Source organism: Plectropomus leopardus, chromosome 12 (assembly GCF_026936395.1).
Source record: "Plectropomus leopardus strain MGB_pleo_1.0 chromosome 12, ASM2693639v1, whole genome shotgun sequence".
Classification (NCBI taxonomy): domain Eukaryota; kingdom Metazoa; phylum Chordata; class Actinopteri; order Perciformes; family Serranidae; genus Plectropomus; species Plectropomus leopardus.
Window position 1 is genome coordinate 34996007 of NC_142187.1, and position 20912 is coordinate 35016918.

The 20912-nt window shown below is 37.5% G+C and overlaps 2 protein-coding genes across 5 annotated transcripts in view; both read right to left on the reverse strand.

The window, feature by feature from the left end:
- The window catches only part of kcnq3 (potassium voltage-gated channel, KQT-like subfamily, member 3), a 132289-nt gene extending 114027 nt beyond the window's left edge, over positions 1 to 18262 (reverse strand). Inside the window, exons 1-3 of one of the 4 annotated variants that reach the window (XM_088085942.1) lie at positions 18120 to 18197; positions 16079 to 16262; positions 15035 to 15487 (exon numbers count right to left, since the gene is read on the reverse strand). In XM_088085942.1, the coding sequence (XP_087942068.1) occupies positions 15035 to 15354 (320 nt within the window). In that variant the 5' untranslated portion in view covers positions 15355 to 15487; positions 16079 to 16262; positions 18120 to 18197. The other 3 variants (XM_088085943.1, XM_042497785.2, XM_088085944.1) reach the window with 3 other exon arrangements.
- A 449-nt stretch (positions 18263 to 18711) lies between these two features.
- Positions 18712 to 20912, reverse strand: part of dnaaf11 (dynein axonemal assembly factor 11) — a 50546-nt gene continuing 48345 nt past the window's right edge. Inside the window, exon 13 of the mRNA XM_088085949.1 lies at positions 18712 to 19212. Within this exon, the coding sequence (XP_087942075.1) occupies positions 19152 to 19212 (61 nt within the window). The 3' untranslated portion in view covers positions 18712 to 19151. The remainder of the gene's footprint in view (positions 19213 to 20912) is intronic.

Sequence of the window (20912 nt, forward strand, 5' to 3'; positions counted from 1 at the left end):
TATTTATTCATTTTTATTTGAATTTTCACTGAACTTTATGACAAAAAAAGTTGCTGGGAACTTTCTGTTCATGATGTTGAAAGGTGATTCGCTGAAAGCATTTAACATTTTTTTTTTTTTTTGCAGTTTGTTATATTCCAAATTTGAAAAATAATCAGTATCGGTCTCAAAAATCCCATATCGGTTGGGCTCTATTGATTACATTCATTTTATCGCCCACGCCTCGTGAGACTGATTTGGGACTCATGAAAAACACATGACGTTCCAAAAACTACAGTTTCAGCTCCCACACGAGTCCTAATCCTGCTGCTTCATTAGAATCTGCAGACTCTCAAACTCACTCTCAAACATACAAGATTCTGCACGAGCCGACACGAAGCTAAAATATTCATTGAAACCGTCGGAGCTTCATCGGGATCCATATCAATCACTGTCTCAGTGGAAGACTTGCAGGACAATTTCATCAGCGTGTGCATGAAAAGAAATCAATCCAATACATGTCAACAGGCCCTGCGTGTCGTCAGTGACAGATACGTTCACAGACTGAACCAAGGTTACCTGAGTTTATATTAATTCACTGAAACCCTTCAGCCGCGCCGAAACAACAGCCGCCAAGGTCTGAGCACGAGTGAGAGTACGACTGCTGCAGGAGGAAAATGGTGAGTCTACAAAAAAATGATGCGTTTCCAGGAAGAACGAAAACAACTAACGCAGCTTTTTCTGCAGTTTTTTGGTCACAAAGATCAAACGTCAGCTTCTGAACAAGCTGAGACATGAAGCTGTCAGCCGGGCCTCACAAAAAGCTTAAAATTCACTCCTCTCAGTTCAAATATTAAAGATAATCACTGAATCTGAAGCCAGAGCAGAGGAGACGTGAGTTTGAAACGTCTTCCTTCTGACTCATCTGCTCGTAAGCTCAATTAACTCCTGAGCCGAGCCGATGTGCAGCGTCTCCTCGCTGTCGTGCACCGCCACCAAATGACTCGCCCTGTGGAACCTGCTGCAGAGAGCTATTTAGAGGTACTAATTGCTAATGAGTGCTCATAGCCGGTAATGAGCTGCACGCAGCGCCTCCAGTCTCTAACTCTCTGACTGTTTGATCAGGTCTCATCGACTCCTGAACTCATCCGGACAAAACTCTCACAAACTTCAACAAGTCTGCTGTCTTTAGTCACGGAGACTTAGTGAGTGTTTTTATTCTCACAGACTCCAGTCACACGTACCGAAATAATGAAGCACTTTAAGAGAAGACGGAGAATTTTGGGGGCTTTGAAGCTTCACTAGGCGAGTTTCCATTAACCCTCAAATTGCACATATTGAAATTGGAACATGGAAAACACGGCAACTTCCAAAAAAAACTTCCATTTATCACACAAAAAAACAAAAAACACTTGCATGAAGTCTACTTTCTGTATGTTTATGTATGAATACTGTATATGAGTATGTATGTGTTTCATTTTTATGTATTTTTGTATTCATGAGTTATGTTTGACTGTTTTTTTTTCTTTTTTCTCTTTTTTTAAATGCACTATACTTTTGTTGGTTAGTATGTTTATGGTTTTGGGGGGAAAAATGTTCAAAATAAAGATTTCAAGTTTCAGAAACACTGTAAGAGTCCACCTTCCTTCTTCTATCTGACACACGCAGCAGCGCAAAGTCTGACGACAGTCAAGTCAAGGTTGGGGTGGTTTTCATTACAGATAGGCACAAAACTTAACTAATATTTTGGAAATGGAAATTTTGGATAAAACACAAATGCACGATGACGATGAAATGCGTCTTTTTTGAACCGCCTGAAATACCACCTCAGGCCAGCTTAAAAACTGTTTTGCAATGATGGGAGTTTTGTCAAACTGATGTGTTTCCATTAGGTGTATTTTATATTCATGACTAATTATTAAATCGTTTGTAGCGTTTCTCTACGAAAACGAATCGCTGAAAACCAGAATGCTGTAAGTTGAACCTAAGTTGAGAATTATTGTTTCATGGCTGAGTCATGATCTTGGTGCTGACTCGCCATAATCTTCTTGCTCTTTTTTTCTTTTGTTTTGCTGTCCTTTGTTGTTTTTTGTTGTGCACTTTTAAAAGTAATAGCATTTATTTTTAAATATTCAAAACCACTTTTTTCACAGTTTGAGGGTTAATTGAAACCCGCCTTTTGTCTGCAAATGTTTGGAGGAGACTAAACTGCCCTTTAGACTGGTCACACCTGCTGAGTCACTGAAAGAGGCAGGACACAGAGCCATTAAAAATTAATGTGAACCATGAACTCGCCCCGAATCTTAAAGCCCCACAGACAGCAGGATTATTCAGCGTCTGTGTCAAAACATCCCAAACATGACTGAGGCTGATGGTGAGCGACAGCACATTTTTTCAGGCCTGTTTGATGATTTAATGAATGCGTTTCCACCTAATTTCATCGTGCAGGAAAACAAAACGTGCAAAACAATCAAAGGACAGAAGAAAGACACACCAGCAGAGGAAACACATCCTCCGGCCTGAAGAGCCGACGCGGCCGTCTCCACTGACAGGAAGGTAACAACATGACCACTCTGGATATCTACTGAATTCATAATGTGCCACTGCGGGAAAGAAAGGACGGCAGCGGCCGGAGAGACAGATGTGACATTAAAGTGTGACGTTAATCTCGTTCAGCCTAGATTCAGACGGTAATTTGCTGAGGTTCGAGGTAATTATGCGCAAGGCGGTGAGGCAAAAAATAGCTTTTTGTACGTTCAGCAAAATCAGAGCAGACTGAGAGCGAATTGGAAACTAGTCGGCTTTCTTTTGTTTCAGTTTGACACCAATCACAACGATTTTTAATTCGGTTCTGCTGAGAAAGAGGAGAAGAAAACTCAGCTGAGCTGCTAACGTTGAGTACAGTGTTTTCAGTGTGGTTACATTTAACATCCAAGAGGCAAATTATTTCTGAGTTATTATTATTTAATTCTGTTAGTCATAATCTTAGCTAAAGGTCTGGTTCAGAGACGCAGGTGAAAGCTCAAGAATAAAAGCAAGAAATGAGAATTTGACTTAAGGGATTTTTTTTAAGGTCAACAATGAACTTTTTCTCTGAACTTCCTCAATAAATAAATAATTTGTTTAAATCTGATAAATCTTTAAACAATATATTGTTTTGATTGGTTTTATTCTAAATTGGACCCCAGTGTGTAAATAGACATTGTTATTATTATTGTTGTTGTTGTTGTTGTTGTTGTTGTTGTTATTCCCAATACTATGTTTATGCAGTATTCATTTTTTTTCATTCTTTACCTTGATTTATGTTTTGTACAGCACTTTGCACTCACTAATAAATAAAATGCATAAAAATAATAAATAAAATTAAATAAACCACAGATACTCTGTTTACAAAGATACAGTACAGAAAAAAGCTGCACATCATAACATTTCAGGAGGTGGAACAAGCGAATTGTTCACTTTTTGTTTAAAAAGTAATCTAATGAGAATTTGTTGATGCATGTTTGTGTCAGTGATCAATCATTTCAGCACCAGCAGTAACATTTATTGAAAAATTTCGACTAATTTCAGCAAAGTGTGGTGGCGTGTCTCTGTCCGCGGTGCTGAAATCTCTCAGTCCATAACAGACTCTGAAGGTCTCTATATTCTTTCTCTATTTCCCCTGAAATAGCTTTCAATTTCCCCTCAGTATTTGACCACATCACTTCTATATATTGCTTTCTATACGTGCTTGTTGAAGCACCTTATTGAAGCGACATCACACTTAAACTGAGAGGAAAAACTCATGTGGTTGTGGCGCAAAAAGGAAACTTCTGCATCATTTGCCTGTAATATAAGAAGGCATGTTTGGAATACCTGAAAACGTTGTCATGCTGCCTGTAATTTAAAACATGATTTATTCTATATGAGGAGTAAATCTCAGCCCAGTCGCCAGAAGACAATGGATCAAAACCACAAGTGCTTGTGTTTTTACAAGGACATCCCTGCTTTTCCTGCCAGTTTACCAGAGGTTGTTTTTTTTGTTTGTTATTTTATCGAGGCATTGCTGCATTTGGAGAGAACTACTTCATTATCACTAACAAAAATGAAGGTGAGAAAAGTACAAATACAAGTAGATATAGGGCTGGACAATATGGCTTTAAAATAGTACTGCAAGATTTTAAGGCGATATAACCATAGATAATATATATTTCTATATTTTTCTGTCCTTATGTATATTTTTATGTCCTTTATTTGAACTGCAACTACAACAAAGGTTGAATACACTACTACTATAATAACATTTAATAAAATACAGAAGAAAGTTAAACTGCTTTTATAATAAAAATATTTTTTATGTATTGTTAAAATTAAATCAATCAAAGCAGGACACGCTCCCAGGAGTCACAAAATATAACTAAATAGTCGCAGTCGGAGATCTGCAGATACAAACACACACCTCACCCGCTCACACTAGTGCAGCAGCGCCGTTGAACGTGACGATTTATTCTCTGTAAGCTCTAAACAAGCAGCTTGCCAGTTCAGACGTTATTAGTATTTGCAATATTGCAGTAGTGCTCCATGGTCGCAAAATGTGAATACTCGCAGACTGCAGCTCTGTAAAAGCACTAGTTTTTGTGTGTGTGTCTGTGAGAGCAGGAACAAGCTCTAGAAGAGAGCAAGACAACCAAAACGCCAGTGGCTTATAAAAACAACGTTACAATTTATACCCGGTTTTTATGATATAGTAATTTTATACATTGCACATGAAACAAGCCACAATAAACTATAATTATATTCAATATATCGCCCACACCAAAGTCAACATGTGCAAAATGCAACCAGATCCAATGAATTTTAGCTCAAACTGAAGGAAGGAGACGGCCTCCAGCATGTAAACAATCTGAGACATCAATTTTCAGAGCGTCCATGTGCGACCACCCTGCTCTGAAACCTTTAACCCGTATCACTGGGCGACACCATCCCTGTTTCAGCAGGATGACCATGCATGTCTGACATTAATCCAATGAGCCCGGAGGCAGGAGAACAGCCTCCACCTGCAGAGGAGCGTGTAATCCTTCACAGTGATCTGAGAGCATAAAAACCACCGACACTGACAAATCTGACAGCCGTGATTTGCACCCACAGCTGCTCTTTCGGCTGTTTTCCAGTAAAAACAACCACATCAACACTCTGTGGAAGCGAGCGGAGGGAGGGAGGGGCGAGAGAGCACGGGAGTATCAAAAAGAGATGTGGGAATTATAAAGACGTGCATTCTGGGATGGAGCCCTGCTGTCAGGCCTGTCTGGATTCCCCGGACAAGGCCAAGGTTCACCACTGATCTGCCCCCGAAAACTGCTGACCGACAACATCTCGTGTTTCCTTTGCTCTCCCTCCACGCCTCTATCTGCCTCTGTTCATCTCTCTCTCTCTCTCTGTCTTTCTGTCTGCTTTCACACATGCTCGCTCTACCTGACTCTCAGCCTCCACTGCAGATCTGATTTCACTCTCTCCACTGTGTTGTTATGGTAACCACATTTTTGGTACCACAGTACTTAAGTCCTGTAACGGGGAGCTTGAATTTGATACGTGTGCAGCTCCACATTCCCTCACAGTGTCACCTGCAGTCTCACACACACACACACACACACACACACACACACACACACACACACACACACACACACACACACACAGGCTGTAAACTCTTAAAACTGGACTCTCTATGGGAACCGATCCAATGACATTCACAAATCAATGGTGATTCATGTTGCCTCTGATCCTGAGTTAAAGTGCCAGTGATGGAGATTTTCATGCAAAACTGAAAACCAGGGTTAGCACACATTTTTATAAATTAATTTGTTTATTTATAAAAAAGTAGGTTCTGCGTTTGCTATGAGGGGGTGCCGTTCTGGTCCATGTGGTACTATTGATGATTAAAATACAGGTTTACCAATGATGGATTTTTAAATGTATTAACGATAGTTTGAAACAGGAAAAAGCACGCAACCGATTAATCGTATGACTCTAACCCCCCCAAAAATGCCCAAAAATAAAAACTGACAGTGTCAGACACTGGGGCACTTTAACTGATTATTATTATTATTTGTAGTAGTAGTATCATCATCATCATCATCATTATTGTTATTGTTATTGTTATTATTAGGTTGGCATAATTGTGAGTCAGCCTTTGCTATTAGTCGGGCGATATGGCGATGTGGAATAAAGTCTTATCACAATATTTTTTTTCTTATCAGTCAATATCGATATATATCATGATATACATCAAATCACTATTTCTGTCGAGGTTAAAGGTGCAGTGAAAGTGAAACTTTACCGCTCATTTGCACTGCGTCTAAAAGTTTGCTTTCACTCGCCACTGCAGCAGCTGTTCCTCTCATCCACTGGTCTGATCACATCAGATCAATTATCCACGCCGTGACTCAAATTCTGCAAACTGCTGCTGTGGAAAAAACAGCAACAAAGAACTGATGGAAAAGTTCGCTGGAATTGAAATTACTGCAGGAATAGGTAAATAAATAAAGTAAAAAGCTAACGTTAGGCTATAAACAAACGACACCAACGCTGCATGACTTAACGTCGCCACAACAGCGAGGGAATAAAGCAGCGTTTGGCACGATGATGTTCTGTGGTCTCACTTGGCCACTTGTTTCCTTTTTTGAGATGAAAAGCTTTAAAGTTCACATTGAGGGATTTACTGACAAACTTTAGGTCGTAGAACACAAAATTAAATTCTCTTTATGCATCTTATGACCTTATTTCCAGACATCTAACCTGAAAAACACTTCGAGACAAGGGGAGTATATGTGCTGAAATGCAAACTCATTTTCGAGATTTAGGTCTCAATCCTGCAGCCAAATCTTTGATGAAACCGAACAAGTTAACTTCAGATGTCTGACAACTGAGGTTTTGAGTCATCTGGCAAAGACACCTGCTGTGACAGACAGTCACTGAAGGATTTGAAGAGACGTTAACTCTGTGCAGCTCTCTTTCAGTCCTATTTCACCTTATTGAAATTAAACAGCTGTGTTTAATTCTGCCAGAGACCCTCTGAAACCTCCTCGTCGTTTCCTGAACCCACGAGGGAATTAGAGCGATCCAAAGTCACCCAGCTGATATTAAAAACCCCTTTGGGGAAAAAAAGGACTTCCGGCTTAAATTCAATTATTTGGGTTATCAGTCAAAGTGCCAGTCTGTCAGAGGAAATGTCTGGCAGACACTCTGACGTGCCGAGTCGGGTCGGCTTCACAAAATTCTGAATAATTACCACCTGTGGAGAAATCGGAAGTAATTTGGGAATCCTCTGTTCATGCAGGCCAAACAAAAAGCCCCACATTCCTGACTTTACAGGCTTTTACCTGAAGTTTTGTTTTAGTTTATTAAGATTCACATTAGACAACTTCTAAATCATTCCCATTATTTAGATGTTGTTTTCATCTTCTCTGGCAAAAAGCAAAGAAATAGAGAGGCAGCTTATTCTGTAACCATCTGTGTTAAATGAGCAGAAGATATTGGCTCATATCGATCACCGGCCCCTAAATTGAATCGAAATCCTATTGAGGCAGACGCTGTGATATCTGCAAATATCGTATCGTTATCCAAAGCATCGACATTACATTGTATTGTTACCCAAAGTATCGATATAGTATCGTATCGTGATGAAACCAATGATTTACACCCCTATCACATGTAGGGTTCTATACTATTTTTTGTGTAAAAAAATACAATCTTAACTTTTTGTTAAAAACATACTGTGTTACTTTCAGAAATGAAGAAAACTTGGTAATGAATTGCTCGATAACTTGATAACTGTCCTCTGTATTAAACGACAGAGAGGCAACAGAAAACGACACTGACGACTGTCGAGTCGAGTAACGATGTCTGTCTTTTTAAAAAATGGCAATTGAGCATAAAGTATTTCTGGATTTGTAGTTGTGATAATTGGAGCCCAATAGATTTATCAGACAACTGATATTATCGGCCGGTTTGAGCCTTTCACAGACATTTCGGAACATATTGCCGTTTTTTTTCTATATGTGCCGATAAGAAAACTTGTAATACACAAAATAATGCTCGGGTGGTTTAGAAATGTTCAGTATTGACTGATACTGAACAGGACTGATGTTTATTTAGCTGTTTATTATATTGTATTTATTCTTTATTTAAATGGTCAGCAAAGACCAAACAGTACTGATGTGTATTTTATTTTCATATTCTTTATTCGAATGGTCAGCGAAGACTGATGCTGAACACATACAGTACTGATGTTTATTTTATTCTTATTTATTCTTTATTTCTGTCTGTGTGTAATGTTCAATAAATTGTTAAATAAAAGTGGTGAATACTTTTGCATAGTCATATTGGTGCAAAATCAGAGCACAATCCACAGAGAAATGATCTATTTTCATTCCAGCTCAAAAATTCATGATATCGGTCACCATATCGGTAATCGTTAAACTTTTCCACTATAAATTCGGTATCGGTCTCAAAAGTCCCATATCGGTTGGGTTCTGGTGATGATATTTCTAATAAAACTCACTACAGAACAATGCAAACTACTTTTCACATTACCAAACCAAAAAAAAAAAAAAACCAAATCCTTAAACTTACTTTTGTTCTGCATGGCAGCAAAGAGCAATGCAAGCTGCTTTGTTCTGTGCTACTTATAAATGCTAATTATATAAAGTACTTCTTTGTTTTTAGAAAATTTGTCCACAATGACAGAAATAATCCAACCTTTCATGCTGACTTTGGGTCAAATAAAGCAGGCAGCTGTTGTATGAATTCTGAGTTTTCGAACAGAGAACGTAACATCGGTTTTCTGGTGCTCTGGCGGCACGACATCTCCCTCCACCTCTTCACATTTCTGTTTGTCTCGTTTCTTTATCTCAGCCAGCCCATCTGTTTCTGCTCTTTCATCCCCGTCCCACTTGCCTCTCTTTTCTATACATTTATCACGTTGAAGCGCTGCCTGTGCATCATAATCTGTGGGTGAAGAGCGTGAGTAACGCTTCCCCTGCTGTCGACACAAACTGCTGAAGAGCCCTTGAGCAAAACACTCGACACCCAAAGAGCTGCGGTCAGAGCTGGACGGAGCTGCAGCAGATGTGTCCAGCTCTGGATTTAATTTGGCAGTGATTCACACTGGGGATTGTTTTTGTCCCCCTGCATTAAACAGCATCAAAATAGACAGAGGTCCTAGCTAAGAGCCTAATGTCCTAAAATCTTACAAATGTCCTAAAATCTTACAAATGTCCTAAAATCCTGGAAATGTCCAAAAATCCTAGAAATGTCCTCAAATCCTGAAAACTTCCTAAAAACCTAGAAATGTCTGAGAAACATCCAAAAATCCTAGAAATGTCCTAAAATCATAAAAATGCCATAAAATCCTGGAAACATCTTGAAGTTCTAGAAACAACTCAAAATCTGAGAAACGTCCTAAAAACCTAGAAATGCCCCAAACTTATAGAAATGTCCTAAAATCACAGAAAAATATATAAACTATATAATATATAGAATTATATAACAGAGGGATATATCCATAAAAATAAAACTAAAGTAAATATGAATAAAGTCAAGCAAAAGACAATCATGATGACAGAGAAATATCACAGAAACATCTTTCAGTATTAAAGTGATGCCAGAAATAAGAATAAAGAAGCTCAGCTGTATCCTGATTAACTGCATAACGATTGTGGTTTTAGGTGCGTAAATTGAATCCTGACATTAAATACTTTACATGCATCTATTTTAAGACGATGGAACAATGACAAAAGCAATATTGAGAGAAAAGGGTTTGTTTTTTTCGTTATTTAGATTAAATGACTCTTTAAAATCAATAGTTCAGTGGCTTAGCGACGTCATGAAAGTGTCTTTTGTGAGAGCGTTTTGGATTTATGTAATATAATCTATCAATATTTGTGCAGGAAATATCATTTTACACACACTCTGGTTTAAACACAGCAGCAGCAGCGAAGCGACCTTATTTCACCTCGACCTCTTGTTACCTGCAGCTTACATCACCTCTCTAATCGATGACATCATACGTGACAGACAGCGTTTTTTTATTCACTTTTCTGATACAAGCTGATGAAAATGTGATGTCCATATTGGACGCCACATATGTTGCGCTGCGGAGAAACGTGGCGTGCCATCAGTCGAGCACGAGACACGCGACGAGCTGACGGGTGAGTCAGCCCTGTCGGCGTTTCCCGCTCTCGTCTCCAAGCTAAAAACCGTGAGAGGGAGCGGCTCTGAGGACTTTATTTGCCCTGAGTTCTGCGTTCACAAGTATTTAAATGTTCACAATCTGAGCATATTGGTTTGTGTTCTTTTGAAAACATGGGAAAAAGGGAATTGAGCAGCAAGAAATGCCCTACAAACTGCAAGAAATAGTAGCTTTGGACAGTTATTTAATACAAAAGATAGGGAAAATATTTTTAACTATCATAAGATATTTAAAATAATCTTATAGCACTTTTTCAGGTCCTTTCCTTTTTTGCATTTTTTTTTTTTTTTGCAAAGTTCCTCACTGTTCTTTCCCATTTTTTGAAAGAAATCAAGTAATCATGCTGTTTTTATTCTTTTTTAATTTTTAATTCCTATTGTGAATTTGCTATCTCATCTTAATATTTGTATTCATGTCTGTGATGCTGTGTTTCCCTCAACATCCCACTCCTGATGCTTAGGATGCCTACAGGTAAATGCCCTTTATACATTTATTATGTACACCTTGTAGGTTGACACGGCATGCATTACAATGCATGTGTATGTGTGTATATTAATACATATGTATATGATCGTTTTCAAATTTATTATTACCTTTTTTTTTGTAAATATTCTTTGTGGGTGGGATTTTCAACCATATATATATATATATTTTAAAAAACTAAATAAGGAAATGTCAGTCTAAGTACACACATTGTACACTTCTGTGTCCCAACATTTCTGAATTAAAAAAAAATAAAAAAAATTAAACAAAAATTAAAAAGAAGCAAATCAAGCCAACTTGCTCAGGTTTCAAAAGGTTAAAGTAAAACCATCTTAAACAACCTGAAACACAGAGCAAACTACACTAATAACAGATTAAAAAGTAATTCACTTTTTGGGGAATTATTGCAACCCAAAACAACCACCAAAGTGAAATATTTTAAGATTTTAATTCAGCTGTAAAACTGTTAAACAACTTAACGATGAGTTTGCAACTCTGGCAGCTTCAGGATTTGGGGTGAAAACGCTGGTGAATTTTGAGATGTTCCCGTCAAAACAAACAAACTGAAGGTGTTTCCTGCTCCGCAGTTATCCAGTGTCGCCTTGGCGAGCGAGCAAAACAAACGTCTAAATCACAGCATTTATGAGACGGAGAGATGAGATGTATCCAAACAGGGAGAGGTCGACGGTTATGAGATACTGGCTGAGAATATTACTCACTGCTTTGTGACACGACATTCACATCATCATCATCATCATCATCATCATCATCATAGAGAAACCTCCCAAAACACTCACAGATCAGCAGCAAGAACCACAGGAAGACTAATAATGACCTGCTGCTTTATAAAAGCACAGCATCAACCATTACAGTAAAGATGAATGATTTAAAGCTCGGAGACGTCTGGGTTCGTCTAAGCTGAATTTGCTTTAAAAGTTTTTTTTTCTAATGCATGTTTGTTATGTAAACATTTCCTTCAATGCCATTTCGAACCCGCTTTGATATTACACACACTCGTATCGCTCTGTGCATAAAAGAATATGCACTTTTCAAAATCAAGCTTGAAAAAATGGATTATACATTATGATTTTCTACTTTTATTGAGTTTATTTTTTTAACCAACATCAGTCCTAATTATAAAATTCAAATATTCTTTAATTTTCAGAATTTTAACACTTTAAGTGTCAGGTTTTCGTCATGATACCACTATGGTTTTAGATGCAAAAACACAAGAAATATATAATTATTTCCAATATACTACATGCTAAGTAGAATACCAGTAAAATTATTGTTGTTGTTGTTGTTGTTATTATTACTATTATTATTATTATTATTATTATTATTATTATTACTATTACTATTATTATCATCACAGTCTGGGATATATTTATGTTTTGCAGCAACATTGATTTTTTAGAATTATTATATTTCATGCAATGTCAAATACTCACACTCATACAGCTCTACACACAAAATGAGTTTCTAGTTTTATTTAGTTTTTTTAACCAACATCAGTCCTGATCAACCTCGATGTTTTTAGATGAAAAAAATAAAACACACAAAATGAATTACTGTCAATATACTACATGCACAGTAGATATCTGGGATATGTCAGTGATAAGCAGCAACGTTGACTGACAGTGATCCTCATGGAAATAGCATGTATTTTCTCCATATGACAAATACTGTAAATATGATACGTCCAGATATAAAGAGGAAATCATCAAACTGCAAAAGTCTGCAGAAACGTGATGGCTTTCCTCCAATTTTCAATATGAAAGTGAGAGCCTTCATGAGCACACAAAAACTGTCAAAAGTACTTTATGACCACTTCTCTCTCTCTCCCTCAAAGTAATTATACATATGTATCCACTGTCAGTGCACAACGTACTCTGCTGGTTCCCAGCACTGAGGCACCGACCCCTGTAAGGGTCGCCAAAACTTCACAGAGGGTCATGAGGCCCTCTAGATTTTAGACAGACAGAGAGACAGAGACTATATTATTAATAAGGAAATAGTAGTCACATGTTTCATCTCAACATCTGCAACATCGCTACCACACGGCGCTGATTGCTAACAGGAAGTTCTCTTGAACTGTAAAACTTTATTGTTCAGCCGCAGCCAGAAAATCTGCAGTGCTGTCACCGCATTGATGCAGAATCGTCCCCGTCTGCATCGCGATGCATCTCAGAAACGACTAACGACCATGCTACCGCGTGTTTTACCGTTTTATGCAGGATAGATATAGGACATCAAGTCCATAGTGGACCAGACGAGACGTGAATATGAAGACTTTGAAGTTTTTTCCCGCCTCACACGAGTACTTGGATTTTACAGAATGAAGCTGAAACACAAGTCAAACAGTAAAAACCGAGACAGCGTGCAGAATAAGAACTTTGGCAGGTTGAAACAGCGACTACAGAATAACCAGTGCAAATATAATAAAACGTTCAGATGCATTTAATAAAGACGCACATCAGCAGGCCTGCTCACTTTGAGAGGACAAAGTGTGACCAGTGCAACCACACACACACACACACACACACACACACACACACACACACACACACACACACACACACACACACACACACGACAGCAGCTGAGAATCGGAGCTAAAATCCAGTGCACCGGCACCAGGAGAGCATCAGCAGCGACTCTCCCGGCGAGCTCAGAGTTCGGTAACCCACTTCAACAAAAAACACCACACTGATCCTGCACCACGTTTCAGCAGCCATCTGCTCCACTTACGTAAGTTTGGTTAAAAATTTAATCTGTAAAAAAAATCTTTAAAAAATAAAAATAAATATATTACTTTTTTAAGCTTAAAAAAATCTAAATATATAAAGAAATATTTCATCTGAATCTTTTTCATTGACTTAACTTAAAATCTCAACAAAAATGCTATTTTATCAGAAATATCAATACTCAGTCAAACTTCAGTCAACTTGCAAAATACATAAAACTATTTAGTGAGGTCTGATAACTTTACTTAAAAACTTCAGTTGTTATCACTTACAAAGAACAAGTTCATTCATTTGTCATTTTTAAGTTGCAACAACTTCACAAAACGCAACACATACAACTAAAATGTAAGTAAACTTAAATACATGTATGAAATGAACATAATTTAAAACTAACAGTTATATTGATTAGCTTTTTCTTCAAGGCAATCAGCAATGCAAGATTTATAAAAGTAAGATGTTCTCGTGTTTACAGCGTGACCGTGACACTGCGTAACCAAGGCGACACACAAACCTTCATTAATGGACTGAAAACTGCAGCAAAGTGAGTCCTGTCTGCAACAATCAGCTGTTTCACTGCTAAATCTGACAAGTCCATCTGACATAAAACTCATTAAAACGTACGTTAATTCACTCAATACTGTGAAACTGTCGCAACTTTAAAATGACAAGTTTAATTAACTCTTTAATACCTGAGAAAATTGTCCTGATGTCTCTCAAAAACACGTGACGAGGGTGACTAGGAACTTAACAGGAAACGGCCCAAAAAATAAAAGGAAACTAGTCAAAAGTTACAAGAAAATAACCTAAAATAAGAAAAGAAAAAAAGAAAAAAAAAGTAACATAATTTTAAATATATAATTAAGAAAACAATATAAAGCTTTCTGGACATTTTCCACTGTTTTTTGAATAATATAAAATAATACTAATCTTCTTTTAATAGAATTTCCTCATCACCCTTTGAAACCTGCGCAAAAAGGAAGTGATCAAACACGTTACCCCAAAATTAGCAATTTTTTTAAAAGAAAAGAAAATGTGATTAAAAATAGCTGGAGCAAAAAAAAAGAATTGAAAAAACTATTATTATTCTGTTTTTCTGTAAAATGTATTCTTATCATTTTTTTTTTAAAAAAAAGAAAAAAGTACAAGAAAATTACATAAAAATAAGCAATAAAATTAATAAGAAAATCACCTAAAATATTATATTTTATCACTAAGAATAACTTCTAAAACTATTAAAAATAATATTCAAAGGGTTCAGAGGTTTAAATACTTGTGAAAAGTGATGTGGATCCAAAAGGTTAAAGTCAGACTTGTTTGACTGAAGTTTCAACACTTGTCATTTTTAAGTTGCAACAACAAAATGAAGTAAATGCTCCTAAATTTTGGGTAAACGTTACACTTAGATGTAAATTGAGCTTAATGGCTGTATTTACTTTCTTTATGTATTTATTTGGTTTCAGCATTATTCAGAGTGAGGTGAACTGGTCAGATTGTTGAGTGCTGCAGCTCCTCCTGTGCCTCCCTGCGGAGGCTCTCACTCCTCTGAAGCAGGACTCTTTCATCAGCACAAGTTAGAAAAAACAAATCATGGACTCACACGAACGCGTGGTAGAGCAGCGCCCATCCTCTCGGCCTCTCCAGCGCGTCGTACAGCAGGTTCTGGATCCTCCTCTTGCGGATGTTATTCCTCTTGGCCGGCCGGGTGTAGTTCAGGGGGGTCTTGGCGAGCAGCCCGATGCCGATGCCCTGAGAGCCCCGCTTGAAGTCATCCCGGCCCGACGCCACCAGCAGCAGCGCGCCATCCTTGTCCGCTCCCCCGGTGCCTTGGTCCAATAAGTCCCCGGGAGGAGGAGGAGCGCCGGAGGCTTTCTTCTGCTCCTCCGAGCCGCTAGCGACGGTCCTGGACCGGAGCCCCATGGTCAGTGCTGGATGCCCGGTGTGGGCAGCATGCCATGATCCGGGCGCTGGATCCGGAGACACCCCCCTTCCTCAGCCGCGGGTCATTTAAGGATGTGGTCCCCGGCGCGAAGGGAGGTGCTCAGCAGTCTGACTGAGGAGAGAAAGGAGGAGTGATGGAGGGAGAGAGAGGGAGCAGAGAGAAAGGAGGAGAGAGCGTTACATCCTTTACTTGGAGAAACCATCGGCATTTGGCACATTTTGGAGCCGGGAGGAAATTTGTGCGTAAAAACCGCAACCCCCCCCCACGCCCTGATTATGAAAACAGCACAGTGACACAACACAGGAGGCGAGATCACCACAAAGTCGGATAAACTCACTCAGCAGCACCACAGGCGCCTCTGACTCCTGTTTTGTGGCACTATTTTAAGAGATTTTGCGCAAAAGCGAAGCGATAAAAACCGCCCGGCTCCCGGCGACGCTGAAAGCTGTCAATCAAATCCCCAAAAAGGGAGGGGGGGGCATCAAGCAACAAATGCCCACTTACCAAACACCCTCTTCTCCCCAAAATCAAACACACACACACAGACCGGGGAGACAAAGACCTGGCATCACGCTGCATCCCGACACACACAAAACACACCGAATCAAAGACGCACACACGGGAGGAAACCCGCCGAGGACAAAAGCAAAAAACAGCCGAGCCGAGCCGAACCGAGCCGAACCGAACCGAGCCGAGCCCTACCAGCAGCGGTTCCTGTGCATTGCGCGTGTCTCCGGGGCTTCCAGCCTCCATCCACCTGCAGAGGAAGCGGCGCGGAGGCTGAGGCGGCGGCAGCGGAGGAGGAGGAGGAGGAGGAGGAGGAGGAGGAGGGTGGAGACGGAGGATGGAGAGCAGAGATGCTGCGTGAAGGAGGTCGATACTCAAACTGAAACAGAGGAGAGGCAGGAGAGAGAGGGAGAGAGAGAGGGAGGGAGAGAGGGAGGGAGAGAGAGGGGGAGGGAGAGAGGGAGGAGAGAGAGAGGGAGAGAGAGAGGGAGGGAGACAGGGAGGGAGGGAGAGAGAGAGAGGGAGAGAGGGAGGGAGGGAGAGGAGAGAGGGAGAGAGAGGGAGAGAGAGAGGGAGGGAGAGAGAGAGAGGAGAGAGGGAGATAGAGACAGAGACAGAGAGAGAGACAGAGACAGAGACAGAGAGACATAGACAGAGACAGAGAGAGAGAGAGACAGAGACAGAGGGAGATCAGAAGCTGGTCGCGACGTGCGCGCGCACACACACATATACGCTGGACCGCGTGCACGAGCTGAAAGATGCCACACACCTTAATACATTCAGGAAAAGCGTGCATGTAAACGCAGGCAGATGCAGATACGCGCGAGAACTTAACCCTTTGTAACCTGAACCTTTCACGTGCTTTTAAACCTTAAAAACCTGAAGAAAAAGAAAAGTTCTTTTGAAAAAGTCCAAAAAAGGCACTGAGCAACTGGGGAACAGATGTCCAACAAACTGCAAGAAACTACTCAAATGTGACGGATAAAATGCCTAAAAGAAGTTTGAAAGAAGAGAGGAGGATTATTGGAAAATGATCCCAAAATTTGGGAAAACTGTCATTAAAACTACATTTATAATAATAATTTCATATTTAAAATTGTTCCGTTTTTTAACTAACTTAAGTATCTGGGATTATTATATTTTATTTAATTGATTTAATATACTGTTATATTTGATTTAATTTTCCATTGTTTTCCAATTTTACAGTACATTTTAGTGATTCATAATTCAACTGGCCACTTGCTAAAATAAATAAACAAATAAATAAATATTGTCTATTTTCTCTATTTAACACCTGCGTGTTTCAATAAATACTAAAAAATAAAATTATGTTTTATATATATATGTATATATATATATATATATATATATATATATATATATATATATATATATATATATATATATATACATACATATAATGTATTATATATATATTGGCTTAAACATTTTAAAAACAAGAGGAGGATCATTTTGAATTTATCCAAAAATTTGTGGGGGAAAAGGTCCCAAAAACAATATTTAAAATTATGTTATATTTAGAAAGAAAAAATCTAGCAAATAAATACACATTTAAAGAAATTAGGAAAAGGTGATAAGAAAATTAAATTTTTAAAAAAGAGATGATTATTTGAAAATTATTTTTTTAATAGGGAAAATGTCTTACAAACTATATTTATAATTCAATTTTTTATTTAAAATTATGTTACAAAAAAACACATGTAGCAAACTAAACATGACGTCAAACTGACACACACGCACGCACGCACGCACGCACGCACACACACGCGCGCGTTTAAAAAACAAACAATAAAAGAACATGGAAAAGTGCTAAAAAGTTATAATAATTTTGAAAACATAATTTTGGATATTTAATTATGAATTCATTTTTTGTGAACATATTTGAAACATTAGCCAAAATAACGTGAATTCAAAGCTTTTCCAAACAGTCTGTTAACCCTTTGAAACCTGAGCGAATTTGCTTGATTTCGTTCAATAACATGAGCAGAAGGCAACGAGCAAGAACAAAAAACAGAAATGACTCAAAATAAGCAAGAAAATAGTATTAATTTAAAGAAAATCACCCCAAAAATCATGAAAATGGATGCACACAGAAGCTGGAGGAGGAACCAGCTGCACGTTTTCTGTCAAATCGCGTTCAAATTAACCGCTGAATTCATAAAAATACTTTTCCGAAATAAAGACCAGCCGCACAGTGACTCCACTGCAAACTTACAAAACACACACGTTGGTATTTGGGCCACAGTTTGTTGATCCTAATGGGAAAGTTTTCCCAAACTGGTCCGTCCGGACTCTCGCTCACTCACCTGTCAGCAGCGACACTTCCGGAACCGCCAAAACAACAACCATCGGAAATTACGTCATCAAAGGGTCAAAGGTAAAGCTATCAAAACATTTAAAAGTTACTCTAAAATAAATAAAAAATGTCAAATTCAGAGGGATTTTTGGTATAATAAGATAGAATTTGTCAAGTTTAATAAATTAGCTAAATGTTGAGCATCACAGAAAAGTTTTAAACTAAAATCATTAAAAAAAAAAAACTTTATTCATATAGCAAATTTGATGCGTGAAATAAAGCTAACAATAAGTAAAAAAAAAAAAAAAAAGCTGACGATTTAAGTTGGGGTTTTTTTCAACAAAATATTTTCAAGATAATTAAGGAAGGAAAAATAAAATTAAAATAAAAAATGCATTTTTTTAATTAAATGAAAAAACCGACAATACTAGGAATATGTATATATGTTTATTTCAATTATTTATTATTATTGTATATTAATTATTAGAATACAGATAAATTAAAAATGTGTCTCCAAGTAAGTAATTTTAATACAATCATACGTATATTGTTGTGTTGTTGAATTATACTACATTGGATATCATACAAATATTCGACTTATATATTATATAAAATATTATATAAAATCTTGTAGCTTCCACACGTCACATGTCACTTTATCAAAGCGTATATGATATTTGAAACACATATGTCAGGAGCTACATTTGTATTTTAGTTATATAAATTTCGTGATTCAGCTCTGCAGGTGAGCCGCACATGCGCAGTAAACTTACCTCCTTCACACAGAGTAACACCTCCGCGTGGCGAAAAAAAAAACAAAAAAAAAAGAAACAGTCCACAAACTTCATATACGACGTTACATCACGAGCACAAAAGGGGGAATCCCGGCAATGACGTCACTGCACGGGGAGCCCACTCCTCCTACGTCACCCGGCTGCCATTTCCTCTGTTTTAATTAATTTTATCAGGAGTCACCTCGGTTTTAGTGAAGGAAACATCCCGGAGGTTATATCTGCATTGATTTTGAAAGACAGCATTATATTTGACAAGGAATGTAATTATAGACATATCTGTCAAATTTTTCAAAATAGAAACAAAATCACCACCAAGAGGGATTTTTTTTTCTGGAAGTCACATCTGGAAGGGATAAACTGGCAAAAAATACTAAAAGATAAACAAATAAATAATTTCTAGATATGCTAATGTTGAAAAGTCTCATTCTTTCTGTGGACATGCTGATGAAACTTTAATCCATTTATTATTTGAGTGTGAAATAACTATTAATTTTTGGTCTAATATAAGTTCTATGGTTTTCAATAACTGTAATATAACTCACGATTTTACCCTTAAAGACATAATCTATTGTAATGATGATGCAAGTGACAAATATTTGAACTATCTTGTTAAAAAATATATATAATTTTAATGGGGAAATTCTGAAACAGAAAAATTTAAGTTCATAACCCTCTTTCCATCTTAAAATAAAAAGCAGCATAGTGTTGCATTGTGCAAAAGTGTGCATATAAACATAAATAATAAATAAATCAATAGATATAAGGACCCACAGTGTAATAACAGTATAACATATAAGTAAAATAAGCAATAATAATAACGTAAAATAATAATAAGTAAAATATGTGAGCACTGCAGGTACATTTGTATCATTTTTAAATGTTGATAAAGAGTATAAAACGTTTCTATGTGTATTACATTCTAGTTTTGTATTACTGCACTACAAAGATCAGCCTAAAAATACTGATGATTTCATGAGGTAATACAGATGTTAAATATCATAAAGTATGATCGCAGTATTTAGAGTGTACCTCCTCAGCTTTCTGCGGGGTGTAATCTGAGATCTGCTGGTTTGTATATTATTGACAGAGTGAAGCTGCTGACTTTTAGTTTATGAGGTTTTAAAGTTTAAGAAAAGAAATCTTCAGTTTGCTGATTGTTTGCTGAGCAGCAGCAGCGTCTCTGAGGCCGACGTGAAAGCAGCGGCGCGTCAGCACTGAATATCGATGAGGTGAAATCCCCTCAGATAACAGAGCCGACTCACCTCACATGAACCCGCCGAGTCTGCAGCCGTTTACGGGGAATTTTAAAGTCGACTGCACGTTTGAGACGAAAAAGAAAAGGTGGAGAAGAGGATGAAATAGTAAAGAAAAGAAACATTAAGATTTTCTCTGCAGATTTGATGCATTTTACATTTTTTCTCTGAATTCTCAGTGATTCCAAAATTATTTTCCATCATAATAAAATGTTTAACCCCTAAAAAACAACAAGTTGGTTTGATTTCTTCCAAAAATATGGAAGGCAGTGAGCAACTTGAGAAGACATGATGCAAAAATTAATAAAATTAATCAGAAATTACTAAAACAAGTTTACAAATTACCTAAAAATGAGACAAAAAAGAGCAAACTATAAATTAAAAATCAATAAGGAAATTACTTGAAAAAAGTGTGCTTAAAATAAAACATATTCTATTTTAAATAAATGTAGGAATATATAATTATAAAATATTTTCTGAACACTTTTCTCTAGCTTTTTAAAAAAATAATAACATTTCTTGAAAAGTTGCTCATCTTATTTTATTTTTTGAAGAAATCAAACCAATTTGTTTATACACAGTCCAAAAAAAGCACAAAAAAACTTTTTTTCCAAAAAAGCTAGGGAAAAATGTTTTCAAATTTTCAGGTAAAGTTTTTTTAATTT